This window comes from Typha angustifolia, chromosome 4 (assembly GCF_048772165.1).
Source record: "Typha angustifolia cultivar Huaian chromosome 4, ASM4877216v1, whole genome shotgun sequence".
In the NCBI taxonomy this organism is placed as follows: domain Eukaryota; kingdom Viridiplantae; phylum Streptophyta; class Magnoliopsida; order Poales; family Typhaceae; genus Typha; species Typha angustifolia.
In genome coordinates this window covers 91,663-114,507 of record NC_133242.1, presented here as the reverse complement: position 1 = coordinate 114,507, position 22,845 = coordinate 91,663, and the positions used below count along the sequence as shown (strand labels likewise).

At 39.0% G+C, this 22,845-nt stretch overlaps 3 protein-coding genes across 8 annotated transcripts; all 3 read right to left on the bottom strand.

The window, feature by feature from the left end:
- Nucleotides 1–64: 64 nt before the first annotated feature.
- Nucleotides 65–4,635, bottom strand: LOC140758713 (meiotic recombination protein SPO11-1). 4 transcript variants are annotated; one of them, XM_073094975.1, is made up of 15 exons: nt 4,279–4,635; nt 3,642–3,715; nt 3,380–3,481; nt 3,034–3,107; nt 2,683–2,699; nt 2,177–2,246; nt 2,063–2,099; nt 1,824–1,871; nt 1,684–1,742; nt 1,572–1,603; nt 1,375–1,480; nt 740–860; nt 587–650; nt 443–455; nt 65–351 (listed from the first exon to the last, which is right to left on the bottom strand). In XM_073094975.1, the coding sequence occupies exons 1-15, from the start codon at nt 4,503–4,505 to the stop codon at nt 310–312; spliced, it is 1,086 nt and encodes a 361-aa protein (XP_072951076.1). In that variant the 5' UTR covers nt 4,506–4,635; the 3' UTR covers nt 65–309. The 4 variants fall into 4 exon arrangements, 3 of the variants coding, with proteins under 3 accessions (XP_072951076.1, XP_072951074.1, XP_072951075.1); XM_073094974.1 differs by lacking the exon at nt 443–455 and having other exon boundaries at nt 68–351; nt 4,279–4,378; nt 4,451–4,635; XM_073094973.1 differs by lacking the exon at nt 443–455 and having other exon boundaries at nt 67–351.
- A 2,786-nt stretch (nt 4,636–7,421) lies between these two features.
- Nucleotides 7,422–9,317, bottom strand: LOC140759392 (alpha-1,6-mannosyl-glycoprotein 2-beta-N-acetylglucosaminyltransferase). Of its 2 annotated transcripts, XM_073095943.1 has the most exons (2): nt 9,058–9,317; nt 7,422–8,852 (listed from the first exon to the last, which is right to left on the bottom strand). In XM_073095943.1, exon 2 carries the CDS (start codon nt 8,840–8,842, stop codon nt 7,550–7,552), a length of 1,293 nt encoding a protein of 430 aa, XP_072952044.1. In that variant the 5' UTR covers nt 8,843–8,852; nt 9,058–9,317; the 3' UTR covers nt 7,422–7,549. The 2 variants fall into 2 exon arrangements, with proteins under 2 accessions (XP_072952044.1, XP_072952043.1); XM_073095942.1 differs by having other exon boundaries at nt 7,422–9,316.
- Nucleotides 9,318–10,740: 1,423 nt separating this feature from the next.
- On the bottom strand, nt 10,741–14,761 carry LOC140759568 (uncharacterized). Of its 2 annotated transcripts, XR_012104247.1 has the most exons (6): nt 14,747–14,761; nt 14,516–14,666; nt 13,732–13,819; nt 12,077–13,527; nt 11,702–11,783; nt 11,298–11,531 (listed from the first exon to the last, which is right to left on the bottom strand). XR_012104247.1 is itself a non-coding variant. In XM_073096164.1 (3 exons), exons 1-3 carry the CDS (start codon nt 12,086–12,088, stop codon nt 10,965–10,967), a joined length of 678 nt encoding a protein of 225 aa, XP_072952265.1. In that variant the 5' UTR covers nt 12,089–12,236; the 3' UTR covers nt 10,741–10,964. The 2 variants fall into 2 exon arrangements, 1 of the variants encoding a protein (XP_072952265.1); XM_073096164.1 differs by lacking the exons at nt 13,732–13,819; nt 14,516–14,666; nt 14,747–14,761 and having other exon boundaries at nt 10,741–11,548; nt 12,077–12,236.
- Between the last annotated feature and the right edge of the window lie 8,084 nt (nt 14,762–22,845).

The following is a 22,845-nucleotide window of genomic DNA, read 5'->3' as shown; positions in this document are numbered from 1 at the left end:
TTAGGGTACCTGAATAATTAAAAAAACAAGGTGGAGAACAAACTGAAGGCTGTGAGCAAGAGAATAATAATAATGTTTATTCAACTTGGGCTGCTTATTAATCAGATTAGCAAATAAGGGCAGTTATAAATTGTATCTGTTGAAGAAGCCCTTGTAGCAGATTAATTTCACTGCATAAAATGGACCATGCACAAACATTTCCCGAGTTACAGTCATGCATGTAATCACATGTGCTTTCCATGTTGAATCTTTACAGGGATGTACTCCTTCGACAAAAAAGAAATTGAATACACGGACAGGGCTTCAATCTCAAATTTCACCCCTTTCCGCAACATGATCTCCAACTCCAACCTATCATACAAAAAGAGACATTTTATCACCTGTAACTTGAAATTACCACCACCAAAAATAAGAGCGTGAAGGTGACACTACAACCACTTACATCAGGAATTGGCCTATGATGGTATGGAAAATGGATATGTATATCAGATGAGTTTGAAGGTCAGAGTTAAAGTCAGTAGTGCAGTACTGCCATACCAAAAGCTCAAAAATAAAATATTATAACGTAAGAGTGACCAAACTCAACCTCCATTGAGGTGCTTCCTTGTGCAAATAGCATCTCGATAGCATAGCTTCCACTTTCCTTTTATCTACAGTACAAACCAGACTTCACTATTTGGCATTATGCATAAGATGTTGTCTTCTGCAAAAATTGAAGTATGCGTGATGAGGCGATCACCTTCAGGGGTCAAGTGAAGACGGCACCGATCTGGAAGGTGGTATTCCTCAAAATCAGAAGGAAAAACTCCAAGCCATTGTATCTCAGGCACACGCATTAACTTTGCATCATAGGCCATTTGCTAAAGAGAAAAGCAAACACACGCAGAAGCAGGATTATGGAGTCCACAACATGGAGTTCTAACAAGAGACAAGCTTTTAAAGTAGTATCACAGCATATGAAATTCAACTATGGTAACTGGCTTCCGTATTTGGTACTAAGAAAGCACATCTGCATAACATATCAGCAGTTTCCGGCGTAATGTGTATGCATATGTCAGGTGAAGTCATATATGATCTCATGAATTTGATTGAGAAGAGAACCATTAATCCATTATGGTCAGAAACCTTGTACACAGTTGCAGCAAGCAAAGTCGGCAAATCTAAGCTTATCTGGCCAATATATTATTTTGAAAGAAAAAACAGTAACAAATAACCAAGTCCTATTTTGTGAACTGGGCCATAGATAAATGGAGTACAACTTATCTAGGAACGTAATAGAAAAAATCATGCATAATCATCTCAGTTCAATATGAGTAGCATTTCACACATTATTAGGAACCAAAATAAATCAGTTATTATACAATAAAACCTCACCATGGAACCAAACCTGTAGGTCGTCAGAATATCAAATCCATAAGGATCAGAATCTACCAAGCAATAGACTGGCAAATGCAGCTGCTCGACAAGATGGTGCAAGAATCTGCCAAGTATGACACACTATAACAAAACAAGCAGTAGAAAGCAAGCTGTTCTATCAAGGTATAATTAGAAGAAGCCAAAGATGCACATACCTTCTTGTAGGAACATCTGGGTAGCCTCTTCCCTGAGTTGACAAAGCAATGGACAGTGCTGAAAACCAATTATTAATAACTTTGAATGCTAAGACTAGGTGTTTCTACTCACTGTAATGACAATGCAGCGATTGTTTTCACAAAATTTATCATTTGCTAAACGCTGGAACACTGCAAGAAGAGAACACTGCAAGTTCAACTATGGCAAAAAATGTGAATGACAAAAGTGAGATGCTTAAAAGAAAGCCTTACCCGACTCCTTTTCCACAACAAGTATGTAATTGGCAACACTCACAACATCTATCAAAATTAACATAAGAGAATTTCAGTCAATCGAAAAATCTCACTATCCTCATGGAGAATAGTGACTGCAGTCCATGTTGAATATGGAAGTACTACAGCCAAAAGTTCATGCATCATTATCAATCATCAAAAAGCAGGTAGAAATGCAAAAAGTGCAGCTGGTCAAAATATGAAATCTGCCCAACTACCTTCCACATCTTCAATGCACACTGGAATGGGATATGCCTGCAAGTTGACCCAATTTTGCAATAAATTCATCAAAAGAATACAACTCTCTTACTTTTAGATGGATGCATGCTTACAGTGTTTGGACTTCTAATGCAACAATTTTTCCTGCCAGCCTCAGCAAACCTTAACCAACCCATCACCAAACTGGGATCAGGGATAATGTATTAGAGGGGGAAAATGAAATGTAAATTCGAAATTTCCAAACTAATATAAACATAAGGAGATATTTTACATCATATGTAGTCTTGTCCACTAACATGGCTAACCAGCATAAAAAATATTAGGGGATAGAATGCCAAACGCTGGGGCTTTAAAGAACTTATCCAGATGTGGAAAAGCAAAATCTCAGCTTACTTGCTTGTGATTTTCTAGAGATATCATTACTTGATTCTAAGGGAAAACTTGATTTCTTTCTAGACTTTACTGACGTTAAGAAAAAAAAACTAGAAGTCACTATAATAAATAATCATTTAAACAAGTCTCTTGCTGTAATATATCCTGACATCCATAATTTGCTAAAGCAAAATGAACAGTTATAACAGGGTCAAATATTTCAGAATTTCAAGGCACCAGGATCTACCCTTTTCCCACAGGAACCTGCAAGTAGCAGATGGATAGCAGATTAGGCTCAGCTGTAAAGAAACAACAAGCTCATAGTAAAACTCAAGAGAGACAATATTCAATTTTATTTTCGTCATGAAGCAAAATAGATGATGTATTAGGAAAAAAGGAACCGATTTATCTAGATTTTAAAAAACAAGATGTCACATTAAAGCATCAGATAAAATGACTGGAGCTCATTCTGTATGGTATAAGTATCTATAATAGTCCAAGTAAGCCCGTCTTGAGGTTCAACAAGACAAAGAGAAGAAAAGAAACAGAAAATCCATATAACCACAAATATCTACTACTACTTCATGATTTGACATACCACATTAAGATGATGGCGGCTGCATTTCAAGAGGATGCATATATCAATGATTGCATGGTCAACAACTGCTTGCTCTGCAGTTAAAAGAAAGGTTATCTTACCAAGTTAAACAATGGTAATTATGGAATTGCTTTACACCCTTTAAACAATATCTTCTTCTTGTAACCTGATTCTCCATAAAAAGAATAAACGGGATTTAAATTTTGACGTAAATGAAGCCACTTTCACATGCATTTTTCCTCTTATATGACTATACATTGGATGAAAATGAAGTTCCCAATAGCATCCAATACGAATAAGGGGTGCTTGAGCTCAAGATTTCTGAGCAATGTGGAAACATGCTTACCTGCGAAAACAGCAGGGTGAGTGTAATATATATCTCGTTTTGAACTGTGCTTGTTTTCTTGTAATAGTTGCTGTATTATTACTAGCACCCTGAGTAACACATCTGTATAAAGAACAACAAAGCTGAAAGATGTTACATGATGATCTCGGTACATTTCTGAAACAAAAAAGGGACAATCAAAATAAATCAATGTCATGAATTTCCTGGAGCCAGCTGAAGGAATCTCAGTTAAACCTGAAAAACAACAAAAAGCTTAACCTACCCAATCGGCGCACATGAGTTTTTTTCTCGATTGAGATTATCTCTTTGTCATTAGGCAAGTCATAGCTGCAACTACTGCGGACAAACAAAGATAAGGGCAATGTGAGGAAATATATCTATGAAAATGAATAAGTACAACCGAATAATATTTATTCACAAAGATGCACAGAAGGGCAGCAAATATAAGTAGCTGCAGATAGATCAACAAGTTTTTGACACCATGGAACAAGAACACTTTTCCTTCTGGGCAGTTCACATCACATGAAATGGGCATTCCATAAATGGTGACACACTGACACGGTCGGCACCAGCACAAAAATCAACTGTGACTTGTGACCATACATTTTTAAGTTTTTAACAGGACAATGCTTAGCGGCAAAGATACGAAAAAGTTGTATGTTTGTGCCGATGTAATATTAGTATTATCAAAGATAATTGGTAAAGTAAACAAGATATGAAACGAGCACACTAGGTTAACTAAATTTATGATTTCCAATCAGTTAACTCAGACTACACAAGAACGCCATCACCAAAAGAATCTAACATTGTTTACAATTCCCTGATTGGTAGCATATGGTGGAGAGACAGATGAAATCCTAGTGGCGATGCCAATATAGAATAGGAGAAGAGAGGCAAACCAATTCCCGGAGGGATCGGAGCAGTAGTTGCGGTAGCGATCTAGGGCGATAGAAGGAGAGCGATTGCTTGAGAGATCCTCGAGTAGGGATCGGACGAAACCTGCAGGAGAATTCGTTCGAATCCAAGTGGCGATCAAAAGAAGGAGAGATGAGATTGGCGATTGGGCATGACCTTTGATCTTGTGGAGGAGATCGGAGGGATTCGAAATCGAGATCCTTCCCGCCATTCTTCTTCTTGTTCTTCTTCTTCTTCTTCACATGGAAGAAGTGGAACGGTGGAAGTGCTCGCTTCAAGCTAGCCCACCTTAATTTATATTGAAATCCAAGGCCCAAGTGAGATTTCAAGTGACGTATTGCCCATTTGCCATTTGTGTCCCCCTCCCTCCCTCCCTCCCTCCCTATATATGTGGTGCTAATTCCAAGACCAAGACATCATGATATATGGAGCCCGATCCAAGCCCAAAAACTACACAAGCCTTAGAATTTTTAGGCTGGCTCGAACCTAAAGTAGCAGCGACCTGGCCCAATCATAGCGGCTCCTTTTTATTATATCTACTAATTAATAGCTTTTTAATGAGCTGTCGAGGAGCTCATTTGCAGTCAGTCCATCATGCGCTGCACTCTAAGCACACATTCACTCCATTAAAAAGGTAAGGTAATGTTTATATATTTATTGTTTCTCTCGCATTTATCTTCTCGTATTTATCTCCAGCTCTCTCTCTCTCTCTCTCTCTCTCTCTCTCTCTCTCTCTCTCTCTCTCTCTCTCTCTCTCTCCCTATATATATATATATATATATATATATATATATATATATATATATATATATATGTACTTGTGAGCATTTCCAAAGTCGAGGGTTATAGAATCACGTGTACGCGACCAGGTGGACCAATTGCGACGTGCGAGGGACTGAAATTTACTGCGCCTGCAGTTGCAGTCAGCACAATCGGTCAGACAGGGAAAGTAAAATTGTAAAAGGAACTAATAATAAAATGCATCGCCCAGCCAAAATCACAGCGTTATACCTTATTTATGCGTCACAAGAGCCATCACAAATCTCAAAATTATTATTTTTTTAAAAAAAAAAAGGATAATTTACACCATTCAAAATATTTAAAACTTATTAATTTATTCCTGGAGAAGACCCACCAAATTGTACAATACAATGTACAATTCTAATTTCTACCACATTATTATTCACCGAAAACCGGAACCGGAACGCGCACACTCTGTCTTATTGGCGGTCCTCTTATCATCCACTATTACCTCGCCACGTAATGTGGTTCTCTCCCCACCCCCATCTGCTGTACTACGACTTCTGGTGCTCCACTTCCTCTTCCGGTTCCGCCTCCTCACCTCGCCCTCCCCCATCTCCCAAATCGCGAAACGCCTCAGCCGCCCTCCCGGCGACGTAGTGCATGATCTCCTCTCCGGCGGCCACGTCGGTTGACTCCCCTGGCGGCGGCGAGATCCGGAGGAGTAGGGCGACGGCGGCGAGGAAGAAACCGGTGGAGACAAGGAGGGGCCAGAAGAAGGAGACGACCGTGGCCAAGCTTGGCCCCACGGCGAGGAGGGAAATGAAGGCGACGGCGACGGCTACGACTGTTAGGATGGGAAACCTGAGCTCCACCATTAGAGCCAGAAGTCTCTCCTGAACTGCCATAGCGACGAAGCAAGCGAGACTGGCCTGGATGGATCTTTGGCTAAAGGGGAGAGGAGGGGAAAGGAAAAGGACCGTGGCTTATAAGGTGGGACTTGGGAGGATTTGAGCTTTTGATGGGGAGAGGTGAACTTACACACCACGGAGATTCCTCCTTATTCCTACGGGGTCTTTTGTTAGCTTTCTATTGTCTTTAGAGGGGTTGGGCGAATAAGGTAGAGGTGATTATTCAAATAATAATAATAATAATAAGGACATTAGAGGTGTAAGTTGTAAAACTTCTGGGGTTCTTTTTATTCCCGAAATGGCCTTTATGAGTCACCACGGGGAGAGAATTCTTGATGTGGGACTCTTTGGTGATTACTGGACCTTCGTAGGGGCTTTATCGGGTAAGTAGGACGATTCACATCTTTGACTTGTCGGCCACTTGGATCCGTATCGGCGCGGAGTGAGAGGAACCGATAGTCTGCAGATTCAGTTGCAGCAAACTTGCTACATCATCAGTATTCGCTTGTTCACGTGCGAGTCCACTCCATGTTAACATATGCTATATTCTGGTCTGGTAGGCGTCGGATCTCTCTCTCTCTCTCTCTGACGCGGACGGCTGTCGTTATCTCTCGTCAGCTTTGTAAACTGTGGATGATGGGTATAAGATTCCATGGATTGCTTTGCTTTCGGTGTTCCTCGTCATCATCCAGGCATGGGCGGCGGCTTGATTGCATCGGGTGATGGGAGGACTTGCTGGGGATGAAGAGATCGAGATAACAAAATAAGATTTTATTTTTTAATTTTTTTAATGGATCTCGATCCCGTTCTTCTTCGCTTCTTAGTAGACTTCCCTCGCCCTCGTTGGGGTTTTTACTCTGCTCAACAATTTGAGTCCTCGGGGTGGTCCCTTTACTGTAACTGAAATTTGCATCGTTTGTTTGTTGTCCCTTAATTTATTTCCCATCATATTGCAAAAACATCTTCTCTTTATAGACTGGAATCATATATAAACAGCACAAAATCTCCTCTAATTCTAACTATTACACTAAACAATCTCCTCTCCCAGTCTCTCTCTAGTGTAGTGTTGTTCTTCTATCCATAAACATCAACAACACTTAAGCTAAGAAAAATCAATCCTATATTAGCAAGCAGTAACCTCACCCAAGAGAGACGTTTATACGCGCGGGGATATTGATTGTGTACAGAATTAAGGAAAAGAAAAATCTTTCACATTAACTCTGTGCAAATAGAGTAGCAGCTCAAAAAACATGAGAAATTTGCACCACCTGTGAAGCAGAGTTCTCCAAAAGCTAATTTACACGTATGCTGGCCTAAGGAAGAAAGAAAGCCTATAGGGAAACATAACACATGAAAATCACAGACACAACTTCTATTATTCAGAATGTTACCCAAATGGGATGTTTTTTTTCTTCTTTTTTCCTTCTAATATAAAACAAAGAAAAAAGAATTACATATCTGTGCGAAAACAAGTATGACATGAAAAATATTCTAGGAATGCTGTGCCTCAGCAAAATAGTGTATAAATCAGAGGAATACTACAGAATATAAAAACCACATTGGTTGTAAAACATGCGACAGTAGTCAAAATGCATCCATCCTCTCAACCAGATGATGATGATGATGCTTCCTTAACATGATACATGTATGCAAAACTCAAACAAAGCTCTCGGTCACGTTCATCGCCCCAGCCTCCCCATCCCTTGAAACCGGCCTGATATCCACTCTGCTTCCGAATAATATGCACAGGCCAATCAGATTTGATGTTAGGAATCTTATCGATTTCATCTATGTTGAAACTTGCATTGCTATTATCAACACAGACAGTGCTTAATCCTTGCCCTTGATGCAACCCACACTTGCCAAAATGGGCAGCACTTCTCCTAGGCCCTCTCAGACTGTAAACCGGAGATCCAAATGAAGGATAGACAGTAGCCCACATTGTTATGTCCCAGTTATACTCATCAAAGGAGCAGAACTCCTTAGCTTTTGCATGAATCTTTCTCCAAATAGTCCTGTTAAACGCATAACCTATGTTTCCAACCTTCTCGGCCATCAGGGATGCCCAACCTTCTCCTTTTGAATTCACATCCGAAGGTGCCAAGTTCACAGCACAACACTCGGGACATTTCCGAGGCTTCAGTTCTGTGAGTAGCTGGATATTGCGGTATGCATTTGGAAAGACATAATGGTCCTCTTCTATGAACAGAATATGGCCGGCAAATCTCTTCGTCTCCTTCAAGCCATCCCATATAGTATTCATCATCCACCACCAATGGTGCTTCAAAGACACAATCTTTGGAGATCGGTGGTTCCCATACTGATCCTTGTTACCCTTACACTTTTTCTCTAACGGATCATCTGTATCGCGGCAATCTCCTGGCGAAACACCAGGGAAACTATCGGTGAAAAGATGCGGGGAGTAGGGTGCGAAGATCTGTTTAACCTGGCAAAATTTGATACTTCGAATGATCTCATCCATCTCCGCAAAGTACCCATCATGGCTAACTATCAGAAGCGTCTCCCCAATACCTTCCACCTGAGACAGGCTCTTCACTACTACTTGAAGGTATTGAGGTCGGTTGTGAACATACAAGACAATCGTTATATGATCCTTCGCCAGATTAGGAAAACGATCTAAGTTTCGAGGGGGCAATCTGTTCCTTTGCTCCAAAGAGAGAGACACCTCGTTCTGTTTCGGTAACTTGGGTTTAAAGTTGGAGTCCAGAACAACAAATTCAGCCTCCGAAGCAGGGCTTTTTCCTTTCTTATAGGAAGGAGAAATTTGAATTCCATGAGGAACTACTCTGCTTCGCAGGAAGAAGATTATGACCACCACAGCAGATACTATCACCAGAACAAGGGGACACGCTCGCCGGAACCCAGAGTCCTTCATACGATTTCTCCTATGGAGAGCCATGATGTTATTCTCCAAATAGTTAGGGAAACATCTTAGATCCACAACTCAAAACCCAAAAGCATGGAAACAACCAACCCCGTGAGTCAAAATCCCATCTTTGCTTCTTCTGACAGCAAAGGTAGGGAGGGAAACATTCGCCTGACCTATGGATTCGGATAGAGAAATCGAAGGCAAAGGACCAAGAGACCGACCTCGAAACGGATCAGACGAGAGGGAGAACATCAAGCAGATCCATGACTCGGGCGGTGCTTTCAAGAGGCCAACCGCCGCCTCCCGTGTTTGGATCGGCGGAGATGGAGGACCTGGGTGGGAAGCCTCTTTGACTTTCAGAGGAAGCAAAGGAAAAGGGAGAGATGCCGCCTTCGAAGATCCAAAGGACGAATTGGGGATGCGATCACTCGCCGCGTGAGTTTACCCCAACCGCTGTTCGAGGTTTCGTATCTCCAAAATATCCCAACAAGAGGAGAACTGGATTATCTACTTTACTTGTTTGTTACGGGGAATTATTTATTACGCTAGCCAACCAGCAACTTGTTATTGCCAATATATATATATATAAACTTAATATAATAGAATTCTCAAGTAATTTGCATGAAAATAATAATGAAATAATTATTGGGTCCGATTTCTAGAAAATTCCTCCAATTGATCATATAATTAGAAACTGATCATATAGGATTCGATAATGTTTACCGTGCAGCATATTGAAGTTTAGTATACAGCGAATATAACAGGTTATTTGAGTCCAGTCAAGTGCTAAAAAGTCTTGGTTTTAGCTTCAGGATTGGTTTTTTTTTTTTTCTGCATTGGGAGATCCAAGCAGATGGCGGGCCTGGACTGGTTTGAGTCTAATTTGATGGCCAGGCCGTTATGGGCCATTTATTTCCATGACATAATCTGTTAGGCCGATCATTTGAAGGAAAACTTTTCAACGTCTTTAGAATAAGATGCCTTTTAGAGTAGCAGCCTGCCGCCCGCCTATGGCTATGAGACAAGAAGAGACGTAAAGCCCGCAGAAGGAACCGATGCACTTAATGCAAGCAACCACCGCATATCTCGTCTGGTGCCACGTCCTAATCACAACAACAAGAACAAGAAACGAGTGAAAGAAGAAAATGGACACCAGCCATGGTCCAATCAATTCCCACTATCTATTCCTAATACTAATACCATCGCCCACCACCTAATTAATAAATCCAAATTGAGCTCCCCGTTTTGGCCACAGTGGGCTTACCTAAATAAATAGCTCACCCTTCAGACTTAATATTCAATAATGGTTAAGCATCTAGAGGGCCATATTTATGCAGCAGAATAATGACGTTTAGTATACAGAGAATATTAACAACAGCTCGATCATTCGACTCGAGTCCGAGTGCTATAATTCTTGGTTTTAGCTTTAGCTTCAGCTAAGCAAGCTCCTCCATCTTATGACGAGGGAGGGGGCCTGGATTGGTTTGGGTCTTAATTTGATGATCAGGCCTTCATGGGCCATGTCTATGACATAAAAGCTCTTAAGACTTCCTTATTAGAATTTAATACCTTTTTAGGGTGGTCCATGGACTAAAGCTCCTCTGGCTCTGGTAAATAATAAAATGCCACCTAACCTTTTATTCTTCTGGACCCATATCCTGGAATAAAAATGATAAGACGAACAAAAGTACACTATGAGACAGGAGGAGGAGGAGGAGGAGGAGGAGGAGACGTAACCCTAAAGCCCCCAATGGGAATAGAAACAGCAGTTATTGCAACCTGACCACCATGATCTTGGTTGGTGCCCCGTCCCAATCATGCCAGATAAAGGAGGAAAAAAGAAAAGAAAAAGAAAAACACTCCAGTCATGGTCCACCGAACTAATACAAATCCAAGTCCAGCTCTTCCAATGACATAATAATTCTTTATCAAGAAACAAAAAAATTTACATGATAATTAAAAAAAAGATATCCAACAAATTGGATAGCAAATCACATATATATATATATTATAGTTTTTTATTACTCAGAAACAACCATTAATCAATAGATTGTGGTCATCTTGCTCATAGAGGGAAAATGAGAGATGATAAGAGTAATGTGACATTGGTAGGTTGGTGAAAAGTAATTTACATGATAGCGCATGGGTATTGTGGGTCTTCTTCGCAGACAATCTTGTAGCCAACCCCGTCGCAACACGGACGATAATACGGCGCAGGAGGTGGTGGCGGTGCTGGTGGTTCGTAGGACTTTCCGCATGTGCAGCAACGGCATCCTCCATGTCCACGGTGGTCGTAGCATGGGCATGGGCACGGAAGCCAGCAGCAGACCGGCAAAATCATAGACGCTGGTGGTGGGGGCTCCGGCTTGGGTGGCGGTGCGGGCTTGGGTGGCGGTGGTGGATCGGGCTTGGGTGGCGGTGGTGGATCAGGCTTGGGTGGCGGTGGTGGATCTGGCTTGGGTGGCGGTGGTGGATCGGGTTTAGGTGGCGGTGGTGGATCGGGTTTAGGTGGCGGTGGTGGATCGGGTTTAGGTGGCGGTGGTGGAGGCCCGGTGGGTTTGGGAGGTGGCTTGATTTGGATGTCTTTGATGACCTTGCAATCGCAGTCCTTGCACCGCAGCTTCTTGATGAGGCACTCCGGATTAAACGGCCCGGAGACGATCACCACGTTGTTCTTCTCGTCGTACACGATGTCCTTGATGTTCCAGCGGTCTCAATTTAATTAATTTTTAACAATTTCAGGGATGACAACAAAAGAAAAAGGAAAAAAAAATAATAATAATAATCAGTACTTTGTTTTTTTTTTTATATATATATAAAGACAAATAAAAACTTAATTGAATGTTGTTGTTGTAGATTAGTTACCCTGGAGCTGGCAGAGGATCTTTTTGATCTTTTTGTAGCAGCGGCAGCATTGGAGGTCTACTTTAATGATCAATGTCGATATCTGCAGGTACTCAAATAATCACTTAATTACAATAAGCTTTGGTCGTTAATCGGTAGGAATACCACGCTCGCTAGCTACCTCCACTAAATTGACGCTCAAAATTTATTTTCCGCGTAAAGTGACCCGATCAAAAGAAAAAAAAAATTGGAGCAGCTTTTTCAGATGATGTCAGGAAAATATAAAAATAATGAAGGCTAGCTCAGGAAATCAGAGAGTAACGCTAACGCCATTATTTTATTTCAAAATTTCCCCGTGCTTCAGGTTAATAAAATAGAAAAGGAGAGGAAGAGCACCTTCTCTGCCATTGATTGCTTGCTTGAATGAATGGCTTGAACACCAAGCAGAGGATCGAGTTAGTGGAGGTAGAGGAAGGACGAAGAGAGACACACAGAGAGAGATAAGTGAAAGAAGAAAGGGGAGAGTAGGAAAGAGGAGAGGATGTCTACATCGTCTTATAACCAACCACCTTGATGATAAATTTTCTTTGTTTTAAATTAACTTATTGAAGAAATTAAAAATAAAAAATAAAAAACGCCCCCCAAAAAAAAATTAAAATATTGCGGTCGATATCCATGACGACACGTGTTGGGAACTGTTAAATGTGGGTTGTCTACCATCGCTCGTTTTATTCGTGAATTAATATGCCTCTCCACCAAATTGGATGCGATATGCTAACAAAAGAATACAAAGCAGAGCTAATTATTGTCTATAAGTACTACAGTACAAGCCTGGCTAATTAAAATCTTTGGAGGCATAAGCCCATCCACCACCGACTAATTACTAGCTCAAAATTAATTGTTTATTAATTAGTATACTCTGTTTTATTATATCATTTTTATTCCTATAAGATTTGTTCACGCGAATTTTAAGCTTTTTTTAATATTCTGCAGATGTCATGTAAAGTGGTTACCCTAGTACGGGTAGAGCCATTAAAGAGATATTGGAACGCACAATCGCTTATTTAATTCTCAGGAATTAACCATACAATCAGGATTAGATTAATTAAGATGCAAGTAATTATATAATCCACGACATAAACACACAAACACAACACACACACACACACACACATAGATAGATATAAGTATAGGTAGGTAAAAAGTGAATTACATGATAGTGCATTGTGGGTCTTCGCGGCAGACTATGGTGTAGTCGCACCACGGAGGAGGACGACCACAGTGTATAGGTGGTGGTGGTGGACAACACACTATAGGAGGACGAGGAGGAGGAGGAGGAGGAGGAGGTGGTGGTGGGGGTGGTGGGGGTGGTGGGGGTGGTGGGGGTGGTGGGGGGTCGCAGGACTTGCCACACGTGCAGCAACGGCATCTTTCATGTCCATGACAGTCAAAGAATGGGCATGGGCATGGAAGCCAGCAGCAGACCGGCCACACCGGTGATGGACACGGTTTAGAAGGAGGCGGGGGTTTGGGTTTTTCTGGTGGTGGTGGTGGTGGTGGGCATGGAGAACAAGGATGGGGGCACGGCCGCGGAGGGGGAGGGCATGCCCATGGGTATGGGCATGGAGGTGGACATGGAGGAGGACATGGAGGTGGACATGGAGGTGGCTTAGGTTCTTCCGGTTTTGGTTTCGGTGCCGGAGGAGGCGGTTTGATCTGGATTTCTTTGATGCAGCAGCAGGCCTTGCACCAGAGCTTCCTAATGAGCTCCTGGGGATTGAACGGACCGGAAATAGTCACCACTTTATTCTTCTCGTTGTAGGCGACCTCTTCGATGTTCCAGCGTTCTCGAATTAATTAATCATTTGGATTAACCGACCAAAAAAAAAAAAAGGAGGCAAATTAGATACAAGAAGATATATATAAATATGTGTGTGTGTGTGTGTGTGTGTGTGTGTGTAAATTATTATTTATTTATTTTAAATAAAAAAATTTAATGTTGTAGATTTGTTATTGTTTTAGGTAAGTAGGTAGGTAGATGCATTTGTTACCTTGGAGCTGGCCGATGACTTTTTTGATCTTTTTGTTGCAGTGGGTGCATTGGTTGTCTAACGTTATGATCAATGTGGCGGTCTTCGTCTACAAAAGATTCATTCGCACGTTAATTCCTACTCAATAATTCATCACTTACGAGATTATTCAAAGATATTGCTCTTTCATTGCTCACAATACCATCCATAGCATTAGCATTAGCATTACCAAACAAGTTCCTGTAACTGCTAAGTCTGCCTGCCATGCATCTCTGCTGTGGCTGCATGAATATCTCAAGTAGCACTTTTTCTAACCAACTATTTTGCTTAAATAGTATATATATTACAACTGGAATTATTTTTCATGTCTCATGTATTACACTTTTTATTTCTGCAGCTTAGGATATCTTATTTATTGATAGCATTCACAAGGACACCATTCAGATTCAGTTGACGTTTTGGATCGAATAAAAAATAATAATAACAAAAGTAGATAACCTTAACTATAAAAATAAGGCTCAAGTAGGAAGGCAATTGAGGAATATATAGCATCTGAGATCATTGAATGAAAAAGGAACCAATACGTACGTCGGTCTCCCACTTTAACATATAAATTTAAAAGACAAAGTTTTTCAAAAAAAAAAAAAAATAAATTTAAAAGACAAACTAAAAGAGCAAGGTCATGACATTAATTAAGGAGATGAGCATGAAGAAAACTTTTTTCCTTTCCTTTTATTTGTTTTTTCATCCGTTTTTCTTTTTGTTTAAAAAAAAAAAAGAAGAAGAAAGGATAAGAATTGACTACCTTCTCTGCCATTTAATTGATTAGGCTTGAGCCAAGCACGCAGACGCACAAAGAAAGAGAGATGGGAGAGGAAAGCTGTGGGAAGGATGCAATTCGACCTCATATCATCTTATAAGCCTGGTGATGATAATTACTTGACTGAGATATGCACCTAAAAGCAAAAAACACATTACGGATAATTAAATTCCATTATGACTCATCTTTCGAGGCGTCAAATTACGTAATACGTACTGTGTCGCGAATTATGCACGTCAACCAAATTGGATGTGATATGCTAAGAAAGAACACACGAAGGGAGCTAATTCTTGTCGACTATAGTACAAGCTCAAGCCTTGGAGCTATTCACCTATCCACCCACTAATATGCTTCCATCTCCTCCACAAACCCAATGTTACATAAATTACTTATAGAATCCATCAATATGAGAGCAAAACCAGGCAACTTACATGCGAGTTAGTAGATTAGATTGTCGACCACGTGGAGATCGAATCCCCTAAGCATTATTCATTGCGACATACATTTTTAGAGACTCGTTATATTTACTCATGCGTTGACCTATCTTAGACACTCAATGTGCCACTTCAATTATATGGTGTCTCTTTTCATTTTAATATATATATATATATATATTACATAGAGCACTAAGTAGCATGTAGCTGCTAGTTGTAGGACGAGTAGTGCAGAGCGACCATGAGTGATTGGACGCACGAATCATCTATGAGAGCGATAACACAATTAATTATTTGCTAAACAAGTAATTAAATTAATCCTCTCCAACTTCCATTGAGGAAAGCTTCCTATTTCTTTTAAACGAAAAGTAGTTGCACGGACGCTTGTTAACGAAGTTCTTTAATCTCTTTAATTAGGCTTTTGCTTAGCCAGAGCGTTGCATTTGGCAACGCACATCCACTGCCTTTAATCCCTGGCCTCCTTCATTTTTTTTTTTTGTATTTTATACTACTAAAAAACAGTTTAGCATGCGGAAAAGCTGGTCCACAAAGTAATTAGACATCACCATCTTTAATTTTATCCCTAGCTTTGGTAGGCCAACGTAACATGATGGGGGACGTCATGGATTATTACAATAAAAAAAATTAAAAGAAGAAGAAGAGTTTCGATGTGGGAATTAAAAGTTATATAGGATATGCTACCCATGGATGGCTTCCTCTTTTAATTGTCACTACACATCTTTGGACTTTGGGTGCGGTGCGGTGAGGTGAGTCTCTTCTTAGCACCAAATCTACCTCACTCTTAGCTAAGTGGCCTTTATATATATATATATATATAAATTAATTTGAAGGTGGTGTAACTACTACTAGTTAACATCCTTGAAGATGGAAGAAACGTGGAATCTGAGCACATGGATTGCTGACTGGTTGATGCATGACTGTGTTGGACATAAGCAGGCGTCCAGTTGTTGCATATTAAAATTTTGCGAGCTCGTCGCTGTTGCCACGATTTGCAAGTCCAACCTAACTGATACGACCGTTCACCAAGTTTAATTTCATAGGTGATTGACTCAGTTAATTAACAGCAAATTAAGTATGCAGCTCCAATCCATACATCACTCTTAAGTAAGTCTTATCCATATATCCGATATAGATATACATGACGGATATATGCACTATTTATCTACTCATTAACCCATATATATATATATATATATGATCTAGCTAGTTTCTTACCTAATACTATTTACCAGCATTTTCACCTCCCAACTAATTAGTTAACATAACAATGCATGCAAAGTTATGTTAACTAATTAATTGCTGGGATGTCTAAATCACGATGCATGTGATTCTATTTTATGTAGTCGGCGGTAGCGACAAGTAAACTAATTAATTAAGCCATTGAGGCGGCTGCAATATGCCTTCACTTAGAGAGCCCCCCTAACTAATTTCTGAATATATATACATATAAAATTTACTGTACATCTACATGATGTACTTTCATGAATAAAAATATTGAAGGGTACACTTATTCCATAATTTTATTAATAAAAAAATTTATTTTAATGTGTATTATAATTTTTACGATTTAGAATTATCTATTAAAAGAAGGGCACTATTAGAACTTTTGGCTGGAGCCATATAAATTTTGAGCGTCCACCCTAAATGTGACCCCGAAGAGGCTATTAAGAAGAGTTACTAGCGAAAAGATTAAGCAACTTAATTTGTCACATAGCTAGTTAAAACAATAAGCAGAATATCCTAGTAATGATCAGTACGTAGTTTAATTGCCACTAGTATATTTAAGAGACTCATGATGTAGGAGTATTTTCGAGTTGGACATAAACTGGGAGTTTATGTCAAAAATTAATAATTTAATTGTTACAAGAGTACAATCAAATTAATTAATTATATGCATGACGACTTAACTAATATTTCATTACTATGTATACATGTACATATATGTACCATAAGACAGCGATGCATGCCCAATCATGGATTAATTAATAGTACATCGGGATTAAAACAATGCATACATATGCACTTTAAATTATCTTAGTTAAGTACTAATGGTGTATGCTTTCAGCCATGCGCAAAAAGCATATCCACAAACATGTGTGTGTGTGTGTGTGTGTGTTCGTTAGATATTCAACTAATCAGAAACAATTCACCAATCATCAATATACAGTGATTTATTATTGTCATTACATGCAGCCAATATGAAATAAATGTTATTAATACTAGCTAGCTAGTTATGGGGATAATATTAGTAATTAAGGTAAGGAATCACAAGATGGTGCAAGCGGCATTTGGATACTCTTCTGAGTACCCATAGCTTTGATGCGAAGGAACATGTGGCACGTAGTCGTATGTCCATTGAGACGGATCCCAGTCATAATAGCCATAATTCATTGCTTCTTGTTGTAGCTCTGGTTCAGGTTCTGGTTTTGGTTCTGAACTTGGGTCAGGTTCCAATGGTTGTGGTCGGCGGTGACGACGGCGGCGTCGGCGCCGTTGTTGTTGTTGTTCTTCTTCTTCTTCTTCTTCTTCTTCTTCTTCTTCTTCTTCCTCTTTCATTCCCTCCTCTTGTTCTCCTACTGGACTGGGAGGCGGACCATTGATCCCTTCTTCATCTTCTTCCTCTTCTAACTCTTTGTCCACAAATGTGATATTTCTTGTGTGCTTGCAACTCCTGCAGGCTTTGCGGTGGAGCTTGTCCACAATCCGATTCGGACTGAACCCCAGAATCTTCACCGTATTGTTGTAATCGTCATATTCCACGTAATTTTGGATCTTATTTTTATCTAAACCATTGTAATTAGATAATAATAATAATTAACATATAATAGATAAAGAAGAGCATGCAGTTTAGTAGGTTAGTTAGTTAATTAACTTATTAATTGTTAGGAAATACATATCACGTACTTTGGAGTTTGGATATGTCCTTTCTGATACGTTTCATGCAACGGGAGCATGAATGATTTACTGTTATCGTCAGGACAGAGACCTGCATGTAATTTCAACACACTATATAAAGATTATTTGGTTGGTCAATGTAGTAGTACCTATAGATTTTGGGCTAAAATTATTTGAGTACTAGAGGAATATTGAGACGTAGTTTAATTAGGCTACTTCTTTCTAGTGCACTGACATACATAGTACTCGTCGTTATCAGAGAATAAACTGGTTTTGAGTTTTCGAAAAATGCATAAAGCTGTAGAAAATGATACGCATGAATATTTTCCTACAATCTCTAAACGTTTTACTAACCAATGCATTCCAATATGAGCAGTAAAGTCGTAAAAATAAATATCTCCCACTTTTTCTTTTTTTTATTCAATGAATTTTTTTTTAAAAAAAAGGGTCATAACTAAAAAGGTGGCCATGAATTATAACTACGAAAATAACTCTAATAATGACCGATGCAAATTTCTTCAAAATATAATGCAATTAATTTTGATAACCATTGGAAAAAAAAAATACATTTGATAAGAGAAATATTGAATGTAAAAGAGCACTTGTTGAAACACAAGATAGGATAGAGAAAATGAGAGTGAAGAATTTTTAGTACCGTCTCTACGTTTGGAGCCATTGCTTCAAAGTTTTAGCCTAAGAATAAATTAAGACAGTGAATAAATTATGCGAGAGACTGGCGTTGTGATCACCTCTCTTTATATATAGTTGTAGGTGAGACCGAGTTATAGTAAGAAATCTAATCGCACTTAGAATGGAGATTGAGAAAATTCTATAATTTAATGTTGCCGTTTATAATTATTACCATAAAATTATATAATTAAGGCATACAAAAGAAAGATCTTCCAAAACTGATCAGAATCGAAATAATTAATAAATATATAAATAAGCATATTATGAAGAAAAAAAACACTCTATGTTTAAAGTATATCCCACCATAAAAGGAGAATAAGTCAATCACATAAAAGAAAAATATTGGTAAGATATGGATGTAATAAATCAAAATTTTAATCGTTACCTTATTACATAAGATGAAAAAAAAAATTTGATCTTATTTTTATATTGATAAAGTAGGTAAGAATAAAATGCATATAATCGATCAGTATATATTAATTAAAAAAGGAGAGAGGGGGGCTTTTAGTTGAGGTAGTGGTGTCTGACATTCTCTTGTGTGATTGTGGGTGGGCTTGGACTGGCCCAAATGATGTTGCTGATTGAACCCTTAGCCCTTCTCAGCTTTAACAAATTGCACATAGACAGACTATATTAATTTGCATACATAATCAGCCAATTTAATCCTGGAGGGACCCTTGGCCCTTGGGAAGATCTATTTCGCAATCTTTGGGTTTGACTTTCTCCACCTCATCACGATCCACTTTTTACTTTTCTTCTTGGATTGAATTGGATTGGATCGAGGGACAAACGATTCAAAAGTATAGTTGGCATGATGTGACTATTTTTCAAAATAGTCTTCCAAATCTTAAATAAGAAAACTTAGACTAGCTTTTAATCAAAGTTAATTGGAAGTAGCCGATATGGATCATTAATTGTGCATATATTGCATTCGGATTTGATCTCATTACAGATCTAATATCATTGAATTTACTTGTGTGTGTGTGTGTGTGTGTATGTAATTTTATCAATTTATTGATTGAGAATGCATAAGAGAGCAAGATCACGACGTGAGCCAAAATAAAAGAAAATTATTTGTCAGATTTTAATATTTTAACTAACCCCCTTCGTATGAATATTCACGGAGATAGAGATGGAGATGGAGATGGAGACGGGGATATCTTCCACAGAAAAAACAAGTATAGATATATACACCATGTTAACCAAGAGTAGCCTGTTTACACTATACTCTTTCTTCTCTCTAATTTACAGCAGATTATACTCCATCTTTCTAGGTCTTTGATTCTAGTCGACTTTTGTTTTGTACCCATAAATATTAAATTATAATATATTAAATTTTTTATATTAAAATTAATAAAATTCCAGCCAGAGTTCTTTTCTCCTTTTTCTATGTTTCAATTATGTCAGTCTCATACATGGTCCGCCAATACTTCAATCTACCTCCCTCTAGTGAGATCGATCGATGGATCAAATTTCTCGTCATTGATAAAAGCAGCTTGAAAGTGCACCCGCTTTTTTTTGTTGGAATTATTCTTATCAATTTATTTGTCCTGAATTCATCATAAGAATCTAATCTACGGGGAGATCTCTGTGCAGTGTACGGTCTTTCTACAACCAATACTATAACGCACGCATCTGCGACGCATTATTATTTTTTAATTTTTGGGTGTGTTCATGTTGTAGGAATTAAGTACAATATATATATATAAAAGAACAAACCTCCAAAGTTGGAATTAACTCTCTTCTATTTACTATTCATGTATGTAGTTGAGGGCAAAGCAGCAGATCGATGAAGTCTTTATCTTTGTATTAATTCCAAAATATTTCAATACATACTATGAGCACACAGTCCCAAAAGTCTCTCTATTGAACCTGACCTATGACGACAGTGTGGCCCGGCGCACATCGAAAACCATACAAAATACATCATGTTGGATAGGAAAGAAAGATAAGAGAAAGACTTAAGGGCGATCGAGTCGCCGTACTATACGACAAGAATAGATACTTGATAAGACTGGAGTTATTCGAAGTACTGTCGGATAAGTTATTCTATATTACCATGTATAGAGACACACACACACATATGTAGAGAGAGAGAGAGAGAGAGAGAGAGAGCAGTCGAGATAAGCCTTCCCCATATTGGTGATCGATTAATTTAGGTAAATCATAATGCAACAATAAATAGATTCAAGGCAATGCAAGGCGCCGGCGCCGTGAAACCACGAGATGGTACAGGCTATCAAATTGATGCTATTATTTTATTTTGACTAATTAACACCAAACCAACGCCCTTTTATTCGAGTTATCCTTGTACTGTTATCAAGGTAATATTAATATAATAATTAGATGTAAGGTACCGCATGCATAATACCTAATATGTAGTGGAAGTGCTTAGACATGATATATATAATATATATATATAGTGTGTGTGTGTGTGTGATAGAGGAGGGATCAAGTGAGGCACCATATTCCTTCCTGCAAGTTGTGCATCTACATCATTATCTGGGTGCTGCGTCTATTTGTCCTTGTCTGAAAATAGAACAAACCGATCGATGCCCTGGTCATTTTTATGTACCACAAAAAATTCATTTTCTCATATATTTATATATTTATATATATGGACCTTTTCAACTTTTGCGAAGTCTGCACGCAAACTTTAGATTAAGCTCCTGAGTATACGCGACCGTTTACCATTGTTACCAGAAAATCCAGCTTGTACTAGTTTATAAAGATTCCTCACCAAGTTGCTGATAATTAGTAATTTGGAATTTATTCTCTAGTTATAGTTTTTAAAGAAATTTCTTCTCAAAAAGGTTTTTTGTTTCTGGTGTCAACGTTAATCATCGCCCGCCCAAGCCCAAGGTAGAAAAACCTTTTTGGACGATGGAATAAGAAAGGGCCCCACACACTGAGACACACACACACACACACACACACGCACGCACGCACGCACGCACGAAAAGGAAGTAAAAAAGAAAAGAGAGAAAAGAAAAGGAGCGAATTTGGCAGCTGGGTCAACCATTCGTCCACTCGTCTCCTCACCCAACACGTGGCATCCCTTCTCCACTTTATGAGCTTCTTACGAAATGCAATATTGCAATGTAGTAGCAGTAGTAGCTACAGCCCCATGCCTGACTAGGTAAGGGGTATCGGGCCCCATACGCACTACTAGACTAGACTAGACTCTATTATTTCAAACTTGAAAGTGATTACATATTTTCAAAAATCTATTAGCCAGTAGACAGTAGGGATGTCTTTTTCCTTCCTTGTTATTGCCACCTGGACTTACAGGTCAGACGTGGTGCGTCCCACTTCCACCGTCCGAGTGTTCCGCGCCACGACAAGCATGTGTTACCTCGCGCTCCTCTCGTGATCCGCACAAGTTTGCCCACGGCTCATTGCATGGTGGCCTCCTCCTCCTCCCTCTCCAAAAAGCTACAATTTCCTTAATGACCTAAATGCCCTCTTCAAAATGACCAATCTATCTATTAAAACCTTAAAATGCCCGTTCCCAAAACCCCAACCCAATAAGAATTACATTTCTAAGAATTTGTCGTTTATCTCCCCGATTAGAAATCATTGTATTTGTGCAGGTCATCCGCCTATCTATCCCTGGAATCTTTTCTTGGCTTACCAAGTCAAGACAAAATTGCCTCCTCCTGTACACCCAGCTGTAATCTATCTAATCTAAGACACATTGTCAGATCTTTTATACATATTTTATGCGCTTTTCTAACTGCAACTTGGCCTTTCTGCTGCTGCTGCCGAAATGACAAAATAATACTTCAGCAGAAGCAGAAAAAAGCAACAACAAAAAAAAAAAAAAAAAAAAGAATAGAAGGGCTTTCAATAAAAATAACACATATTCACCAGAAGGACAAGGAAACTTTGTATACAAATAGCTGCTACTACAACTTTACAAACAATAAACGATAGTTTGGGCTCAGTAAACAACATCGTCATTATCATAGATTATGTACGTGACCAAATTATATATCGATTAGTTAGTCTAATCATACAACACTAAACTGCGCCTGCGCCATGCAAGAGTGAGGTTATGCTGGTCATTTCACGGATTCCTATATACCCCTTCGGAAAGCACTGCCTCGTGTCAGGTATACCTTTGCCAAACTAATCAGTAACCACCCGTATACGGACGCCAAAGTTATTAACGTCCGATTCGAGTTAGTGCGCTTCGAGATTTGTCTTAACAAAACTATTAAGCCCGCATAATTTGCTATTACCATATATATATATATATATATATACTATGGT

Excerpts from the sequence above, each read along its gene's own strand:
- LOC140758713 (XM_073094973.1), bottom strand. The coding sequence starts at position 4,505 with ATGGCGGGAAGGATCTCGATTTCGAATCCCTCCGATCTCCTCCACAAG. Across the intron at positions 3,108-3,379 it reads TCACCCTGCTGTTTTCGCAG|AGCAAGCAGTTGTTGACCAT; the intron begins GTAAGCATGTTT and ends TTTTAACTGCAG. Across the intron at positions 1,604-1,683 it reads ATCGCTGCATTGTCATTACA|GGAAGAGGCTACCCAGATGT; the intron begins GTGAGTAGAAAC and ends TTGTCAACTCAG.
- LOC140759392 (XM_073095942.1), bottom strand. The coding sequence starts at position 8,866 with ATGGCTCTCCATAGGAGAAATCGTATGAAGGACTCTGGGTTCCGGCGA.
- LOC140759568 (XM_073096164.1), bottom strand. Across the intron at positions 11,549-11,701 it reads GATCCTCTGCCAGCTCCAGG|ACCGCTGGAACATCAAGGAC; the intron begins GTAACTAATCTA and ends AATTAAATTGAG.